Here is an 8,939-nt window from a genome sequence, read left to right as displayed (position 1 = left end):
CTTCGGAGGGGGAGGCGATGATGCGATGATAATGTCACTGGGCTAGGAATCTAAAGGCCCCAGCTCATGCTCTGATAGGGTGGATCATGGCTTCAAATCCTACCACGGCAGCTGGCGGCATCTGAATTCCAATGAATACACATCTGAAATCTAGTCTCAGTAACGGTGAGTATAAAACCATCATTGATCGGTGTAAAGACCCATCTGGTTCACCAACGCCCCTTGAGGGGAGTGAAATCTGTCATCCTTACCCGGTCTGGCCTACACGTGACTCCAGACCCACAGCCATGTGGTTGACTCTTAACTGACCCCTGAAATGGCCGAGCAAGCTACACAGTTCAAGGGCAATGAGGGATGGGCAATAAACATAGAAACTAGGAGCAGGAGTAGGCCCTTCGAGCCTGCTCCGCCATTCATTATGATCATGGCTGATCATCCAACTCGATACCCTGCTCCTGATTTCTCCACATACCCTTGGATCCAGCAACGCCCACATCCCATGAAAGAATTTGAAGACACACTAACAGTCCGGAGGAGCATCTCTCCCAGCCCTTCAAACCGCCAATGAAGCCCTTCCGATCGCTAACACTGGTGTCCATGTCACCTCACACTACAATGCGCTTGGTTCCAATGCAGCCGCCCAGCAGATAAAATCAGAATTGCAAACGGGGGTAACGCTTTATTGATTTACACGAATACTCTGGACCAACATCGTCACCCATATATCGCTCTGGCCCAGCCCAACCCCAGCTTTCCTGCAATTTTTGCTACATTAGTGTTTCTACAGGACAATCCCACCCCACCCCCCCTCACCACACCAGTAGGTGGTGACCGTGACTCACTCTGGGCGGGTCAGATGCTCATAGCGAGCGATCCCGAAGGGCCCGGGCACGAGGGGACCTCACCTCCGAGCGCAGTATCACTGCTGCCTCCAGGGCAGAGGGCGCTTGGCCGTGCGGCGAGGGGGCCGGCGTGCCGGTGTCCGGAGGGAGGGCGGGGTGTGCCCCTCCTGTGGCGCCACCCGGCGGTGAGCCGGCACCGCCGCCGCCCGGCCGTGGCACGGTGGACTGCAGGAGGTCGGTGACCCGGCCGAAGCCCCGGTCGATGCGCGTCCCCAGCCTTTCCAGGCCGGAGGAGATGGTGCAGGCCAGAGCCTCGATGGCACCGGTTTGAGCCTCGATCAACGATGCCAGCGCTGGTGCCACCGGCTCCTGGGCGGAGGGCCTCACCGCCGCGTCCACCGAGCTCACCACGTGCTCCATGGTGGACTGCAGGGTGCTGATGCCCTGCGCCACGACACCGCACAGTATGGAGGCAGACTCCTCCATGCTCTCGGACAGGGTAAGGCAGCTCCTGGGCAGGCTGTCCAGAGCCTCCAGGAGCTGGTGGTGCTCCTGGAAAATCCTCCTTTTGAAAGCCGGGCCGCTGAAATCAGCATCTTTGTCCTCCTCGACGTAGCTGGGGATGGAGTTGGCCCTGTGGCCGTCTGCGTCCTGCACTGTCCTCTCCAGGATGCTCAGCTCCTGCTCGCTGCTGCCGAACAGTTCACCTTGTGTGGGTCCTTCAAGCTCGCCGTCTCTGCCGTCGGCCAGGCTGATTTCCCTGCCGGCGTACTGGAAGGAGGGAGCCGGTGAGGGGGCGTCCTCCAAAAGGTGGTGCTCCTCCAACTCCTGCCCGGTGAGGCCCAGGTAACGGGACAGACCTGGAACGAAAGGGAGAGGGTCAAAGGTCAGCGGGCGAGCACCGGCGAGGCGAAGCGGACGGAGCAGCTCGTAGCGAGCAGAGCGGGCGGGTGGAAGAGGAATTGGGAAGGCACCTTGCGGGACGCGACCTCCTGCCTCGCCATTCTCGACGCCTCGCCTGCTGTTGGGCCCGATGATGTCCAGTGCTTCCTGCTCCATCTGGGTGAGATCGAGGATGGAGGGGGGCCGCTCCCCGGCGCTGCTCCTCTTGCGGGCTCTGCGGGCCAGCTTCTCCTGCGGGAAGGGGAGTGCGACGGGAGTTAGTGCCCCGGTTTGGTGCGCTGCTTGCTTTCTGCGGAGCCGGGAAGGGCGGGAGTGAATGGCCGGGGGGGTAGGGCTGAAAGGTGACGTGTGGAGGAAAGAAGTGCTGCATTTATATAGCGCCTTTCATGACCTCAGGACATCCCAAATACACCTCGCAGCCAAAAATGACTTTGGAATTGGACCCTCTGCTATAATATTGGAAACACAGCAGCCGATTTGTAAGCACCCTCCAATCCCGTAACCCCTACCGCCTATCACATGGGAACACCAGCACCTGGAAGTTCCCCTCCAAGACACTCACCATCCTGACTTGGAAATATATCAGCCGTTCCTTCACTGTCGCTGGGTCAAAATCCTGGAACTCCCTCCCTAACAGCACTGTGGGTGTATCTACACCACAGGGACAAAATCCTGGAACTCACTCCCTAAACAGCACTGTGGGTGTACCTACACCACACAGACAAAATCCTGGAACTCCCTCCCTAACAGCACTGCGGGTGTACCTACACCATACGGACAAAATCCTGGAACTCCCTCCCCAACAGCGCTGTGGGTGTACCTACACCACACGGACAAAATCCTGGAACTCCCTCCCTAACAGCGCTGTGGGTGTACCTACACCACACGGACAAAATCCTGGAACTCCCTCCCTAACAGCACTGTGGGTGTACCTACACCACATGGACAAAATCCTGGAACTCCCTCCCTAACAGCACTGTGGGTGTACCTACACCACACGGACAAAATCCTGGAACTCCCTCCCTAACAGCACTGTGGGTGTACCTACACCACACGGTCAAAATCCTGGAACTCCCTCCCTAACAGCACTGTGGGTGTACCTACACCACACGGACAAAATCCTGGAACTCCCTCCCTAACAGCACTGTGGGTGTACCTACACCACACGGACAAAATCCTGGAACTCCCTCCCTAACAGCACTGGGGGTGTACCTACACCACACGGACAAAATCCTGGAACTCCCTCCCTAACAGCGCTGTGGGTGTACCTACACCACGGACAAAATCCTGGAACTCCCTCCCTAACAGCACTGTGGGTGTACCTACACCACATGGACTGCAGCGGTTCAAAAAGGCAGCTCACCCCACCTTCTCAAGGGGCAATTAAGGATAGGTAATAAGTGCTGGGCCCAGCCAGAGAAGCCCACATCCTGCGAACGAAGCAATAAAACACATTCATTTCCCACAAACAGCAATGCAGTGAGGATCAAGTAATCTGTGTTTCTCACTGTGAAGTGATTTCGATCGAGGGATGAATTTTGGCTCCTCGGTGCACTTAGCAGAGGAGTGAGCAGCCTTACCAGGCGTTTGTGCGTGTCGTGAGGACAGTAACAGCACTTTCTTGTGCGGTTAGGCTGAACAAGCTGGCTGGCAGCCTTGGTGTCAGGTTTGACCCTGACACAGGCTTCTGGCCACCTATCTATACCATCACCAAGGGCACCTAGCTCGATCTCCATTTCATCGCCTGGCTCCGCTGCTGATCTGTACCTATGTTGCTCTGAATTTGGTTATTCCAAGCACTCATAGCCGGCCTCCAAGTTTCCTTCATCACCTTAACCTCATCCAAAATTCTGCAGCCTTACTCGCACCAAAACCCCTTCACCCATTACCCCTTGTGCCTGTCAATCTGCAATGGCTCCTAGTTAAGCAATCCCTTGACTGTAAAATTCTTAACTTTGCTTGCAAGCCCCTCCCTATCCTTCTTACATCCTCCAGCACCAGACTCTTCCAAGAAAGCTACACTCCTCCAATTCTCGCCGATTGAGGATCCTCCTTTTCAATCGCTCCACCATTAGCAACACCGCTTCAGTTGCCAGGGCTTTAAATGCTAGAATACTCTGCCTACACCTCTCTGTCCCCACCCTCCTTCTCGAGGACATTCCTTAACAGCCTGCCTGTTTCACCACCTGCCCTGATATCTCCTTACGGGCCTCAGTGTCTGATTTAGTTTCCTAATGCTCTTGAGAGGGAGTCGGAGCAGGGGTAGGCCATTCGGCACCTGTTGGTGCGGTGGGGTGTCACAGAGGTGTCATGCAGAGTTGGCGCGGAGAAGGAATGCAGACGGTTGGTGTGGTAAAGGCACGGTGGGTCGATGCGGGAGGTTGATACCGTGGGGAAGTTGAAGGGGTGGGATGTGGCAGAGGGTTGGGGATCGGGGTGTCGCGTAGGGTCAGAGTGGGGGACACTGCGGAGTGTTGGGGTTGGAGGACCTGGCAAAGGGTTGAGGGGGTGATGTCACAGAGGGTTGGGGCGGGGGGGGGAACTTCGTGGACGACTGGAACGCAGGTTAATGTGGGGGGGTTGGCATGGAGTGGGCACTGTGTTGAAGTGGCTTTGGCATGGTGTATTTTTTTATTCATTCATGGGGTGTGGGCATCGCTGGCTAGGCCAGCATTTATTGCCCATCCCGGCGCAGTGTTGGCAGGGTGTTGGCATAATGTTGGCGCAGTATTGACACAGCGTTGGCATGGCATTGGTGCTGTGTTGGCAGGGTGCTGGCATGGTGTTGGAACAGTTTTGGTGTGGTGTTGATGCAATATTGGAGAGGTGTTGGTGCAGTTGAGATGTGGTGTTGGCACGGTACTGGACTGGTGTTGGCATATTGTTTGTGTGGTGTTGGCAAAGCATTGGCATGGTTTTGCCACAGCACTGGCTTGACGTTGGTGTGATGGAAGCATGGTGTTGGAGCAGTGTTGACAAGGTGTGGGCACGGTACTGGAGTGGTGTTGGCAAGTACGGGAGTGATATTGGTGCAGTTTTGGGGCAGTGTTGGCACATGTGGCAGTGGTAATGGGGGGTTGGCACAATGCAGGCATGTTGTTGGCGCAGCATTGGTACGGTGCTAGCTAGATGGTGTTACACTGGCATGATAATGGCACATGCTGGAGAGCTATTGATGTGGAGCTGCCGCAGTGTTCTCACGGCGTGTTGTTGTGGCGATCTCGCTGCCTCGGTGCCCGGTCTGCACTAACCTTGGCTGTCCAGGTCAGCCCGTTGAACTTCTTCCTGCACTGGAGCCAGGTTTTTGGTACCTCACTCCGGGCATTAACACTCAGGGCCACATCCATCCAGGCCTGGTGAACCATCTCCCTGGGAACATTCCTCCCCTCCCAGGGGAACAGGATCTCCCGGTGAGCCCTCACCCTCTCCAGCAGAACCTCCACTGCTCCATCACTGAACCGGGGAGTGCGGCCTTCCCGCATTACCGCCCGCCAATAATGCCGCCCCAAATCCCGCCCGTTTGACACCAAACCCGCCCCCAAATCCTGCCCACTTGGCACCAAACCCGCCCCCAAATCCCGCCCACTTGGCACCAAACCCGCCCCCAAATCCCTCCCACTTGGCACCAAACCCGCCTCAAATCCCGCCCCTTTGCCACCAAACCCGCCCGTTTGGCGCCAAACCCGCCCCAAATACCGCCCGCTTGGCGCTAAATCCGCCCCAAATTCGACTCGTTTGACACCGAACCCACCCTAATTCCGCCCGCTCAGCAACAAACCCGCCTCAAATCCCGTCCGCTCGGCAGCCAATGCGCCCAAATCCCGCCTGTTCGCCGGTAAACCCGCCCAAATCCCGCCCGTTCGCCGGTAAACCCGCCCAAATCCCGCCCGCTCGGCACAAAACCCGCCTCAAATCCCGCCCGCTCGGCACAAAACCCGCCCAAATCCCGCCCGTTCGCCAGTAAACCCGCCCAACTCCCGCCCGCTCGGCACAAAACCCGCCCAAATCCCGCCCGTTCGCCAGTAAACCCGCCCAACTCCCGCCCGCTCGGCACAAAACCCGCCCAAATCCCGCCCGTTCGCCAGTAAACCCGCCCAACTCCCGCCCGCTCGGCACAAAACCCGCCCGCTCGCCGGTAAACCCGCCCAAATTCCACCCGCTCGGCAACAAACCCGCCCGACTCCGCCACACCAAGCGAGCCGGAAATCCCAGGATAAAACCGGTGGAAATCCCGCCCGACTCCGGGTCACAAAAGAACAGCGGCCGCAGCACCGCGAATCCGGCCAGAAATCCCGCCCCAAAATCCGCCGGAAATCCCGCCTCACCGACACATACCACGTGGGGGACCGACCAATCACAGAAAGGGACGGCCCGTCCGTGAGACCGAGCGCAGCCAATCAGAGAGCAGGAAAGCGGCAGACCCGGGGGCGGGGGTTTGGGAAGCGGGAAGGGAGAGACCGGGAAAGGGGGAGGGGGAGGGCGATGGGGGCAGGGGGTGGAGATGGGGAGATGTGGGGGGTGGAGATGGGGGGGTAGATGGGAGATGGGGGGGGGGGAGGTGGGGAGATCGGGAGATGTTGGGGGGAGATGGGGGATAGATGGGGAGATGGGGTGGGGAGATATGGGGGAGGGGGAGATGGTGGGGGAGAGATGGGGAAATGGGGGGAGAGATGGGGAGATGGGGGACGGAGATGGGGGGAGATGGGGAGATTGGGAGGGGAGATGGGTAGATGTGGGGGGGAGATGGGGGAGGGGAGGAGATGGGGGGAGATGCGGGAGGGGAGGAGATGGGGGAGATGGGGGAGGGGGAGGGAGATGGGGGGAGGAAATGGGGAGGGAGATGAGGGAGATGGCAGGGAGATGGGGGGAGAGATGGGGGGATGGGGGGAGAGATGGGGGATGGGGGGGAGAGATGGGGGGATGGGGGGCAGAGATGGGGGGATGGTGGGAAGATTGGGTGGGGAGATGGGGAGACGTGGGGGGGAGATGGGGGGAGGGAGATGGAGGAGGGAGATGGGGGGAGGAAATGGGGAGGGGGATGGGGAGGGAGATGGGGGAGGGGGAGGGAGATGGAGGGAGGGAGATGGGGAGTGGGAGGGAGATTGGGAGATGGGGGGAGGGGGAGGGAGATGGGGGAAGATAGGGAGGGAGATGGGGAGATGGGGGTAGGGAGATGGGCAGATGGGGAGGGGGAGGGAGATGGGGAGATGGAGGGGAAGGGAGATGGAGAGATGGGGGAGGGGGAGGGGGAGGGTGATGGAGGAGGGGGAGGGAGATGTGGGGAGGGGGAGGGAGATGTGGGGAGGGAGATGGGGGAGGGGGAGAGTGATGGAGGAGGGGGAGGGAGATGTGGGGAGGGAGATGGGGGGGAGATGGGGGAGGGGGAGGGAGATGGAGGAGGGGGAGGCAGATGGGGAGATGGGGGAGGGGGAGGCAGATGGGGGAGGGGGGGAGATGGGGGGTAGGGAGGTGGGCAGATGGGGAGGGAGATGGGGAGGGTGAGGGAGATGGGGAGATCGGGGAGGGGGAGGGAGATGGGGGAGGGGAGGAAGATGGGAACGGAGGGAGATGGGGAGGAGGGAGATGGGGGAGGGGGAGGGAGATGGGGAGATCGGGGGGGGAGATGGGGAGATGGGGGGAGGGAGATGGGGAGATGGGGGGGAGGGAGGTGGGGAAATGGGGGAGGGAGATGGGGGGGGTAGATGGGGAGATGGGGGGGAGGGAGATGGGGAGATGGGGGGAGGGAGATTGGGGGGGAGGGAGATGGGGGGGAGATGGGGAGACGGGGGGAGGGAGATAGGGAGATGGGGGGGAGGGAGATGGGGAGATGGGGGGGTGAGATGGGAAGACGGGGGGAGGGAGATGGGGAGATGGGGGGGAGGGAGATGGGGAGATGGGGGGGGAGATGGGGAGACGAGGGGGAGGGAGATGGGGGAGGGAGATAGGGAGATTGGTGGGGAGGGAGATGGGGAGATGGGGGGAGGGAGATGGGGAGACGGGGGGAGGGAGATGGGGGAGGGAGATGGGGAGATTGGGGGGGAGGGAGATGGGGAGATGGGATGGGAGATGGGGAGATTGGGGGGGAGGGAGATGGGGAGACGGGGGGAGGGAGATGGGGAGATGGGAGGGGAGATGAGGAGATTGGTGGGGAGGGAGATAGGGAGATTAGTGGGGAGGGAGATGGGGAGACGGGGGGGAGGGAGATGGGGAGATGGAGGGAGGGAGATGGGGGGAGGGAGATGGGGAGACGGGGGGGAGGGAGATGGGGAGATGGGAGGGGAGATGAGGAGATTGGTGGGGAGGGAGATAGGGAGATTGGTGGGGAGGGAGATGGGGAGACGGGGGGGAGGGAGATGGGGAGATGGAGGGAGGGAGATGGGGGGAGGGAGATGGGGAGCATGGGGGGAGGGAGATGGGGAGATGGGGGGAGGGAGATGGGGAGATTGGGAGGGAGGGAGATGGGGACCGGGGGAGGGAGATGGGGGCGCGGGAGGGAGATTGGGAGGAGGGAGATGGGGGGAGGGAGATGGGGAGATTGGGAGGGAGGGAGATGGGGACCGGGGGAGGGAGATGGGGGCGCGGGAGGGAGATTGGGAGGAGGGAGATGGGGGGAGGGAGATGGGGAGGGTGGGGGAGATGGGGAGGTGAGGGAAGGGGGGGAGATGGGGTGGGGGCGAGGGGGAGGATAGGGAGGGGGGGAGAGATGGGGAGGGGGGGAGAGATGGGGAGGGAGGGAGAGATGAGGAGGGAGGGAGAGATGGGGGGGAGGAAAGATGGGGGAGGGAGAGATGGGGGGGTGAGAGAGATGTGGGGGAGGGAGAGATGTGGGGGAGGGAGAGATGGGGGGAGGGAGAGATGGGGGGAGGAGAGATGGGGGGAGGGAGGGGTTGGGAGTGACAGATGGGGAGGGAGGGAGAGATGGGGAGGGAGGGAGAGATGGGGGGCGAGGGGTTGGGAAGGAGAGATGGGGAGGGAGGGAGAGATGGGGAGGGAGGGAGCGATGGGGAGGGAGACATGGGGAGGGAGGGAGAGATGGGGAGGGAGACATGGGGAGGGAGGGAGCGATGGGGAGGGAGAGATGGGGAGGGAGGGAGCGATGGGGAGGGAGACATGGGGAGGGAGGGAGAGACGGGGAGGGGACAACAGGCATGGGGGAGTGTAAAAGTGGGAAGGTGGTGGGGGAGAGAGGGAGGG

The 8,939-nt window shown here is 60.7% G+C and overlaps 1 protein-coding gene across 1 annotated transcript; it reads right to left on the bottom strand.

Annotated features, from left to right (window-relative positions):
* Positions 1–792: 792 nt before the first annotated feature.
* On the bottom strand, positions 793–5,262 carry LOC121271090. The gene is made up of 3 exons (XM_041176833.1): positions 4,997–5,262; positions 1,817–1,976; positions 793–1,702 (listed from the first exon to the last, which is right to left on the bottom strand). The coding sequence occupies exons 1-3, from the start codon at positions 5,225–5,227 to the stop codon at positions 861–863; spliced, it is 1,233 nt and encodes a 410-aa protein (XP_041032767.1). The 5' UTR covers positions 5,228–5,262; the 3' UTR covers positions 793–860.
* Positions 5,263–8,939: the final 3,677 nt, after the last annotated feature.

The sequence above is a fragment of the Carcharodon carcharias genome, chromosome 29, assembly GCF_017639515.1.
Source record: "Carcharodon carcharias isolate sCarCar2 chromosome 29, sCarCar2.pri, whole genome shotgun sequence".
NCBI classification, from domain to species: Eukaryota; Metazoa; Chordata; class Chondrichthyes; order Lamniformes; family Lamnidae; genus Carcharodon; species Carcharodon carcharias.
This window is presented reverse-complemented; position numbering and strand designations above follow the sequence as displayed.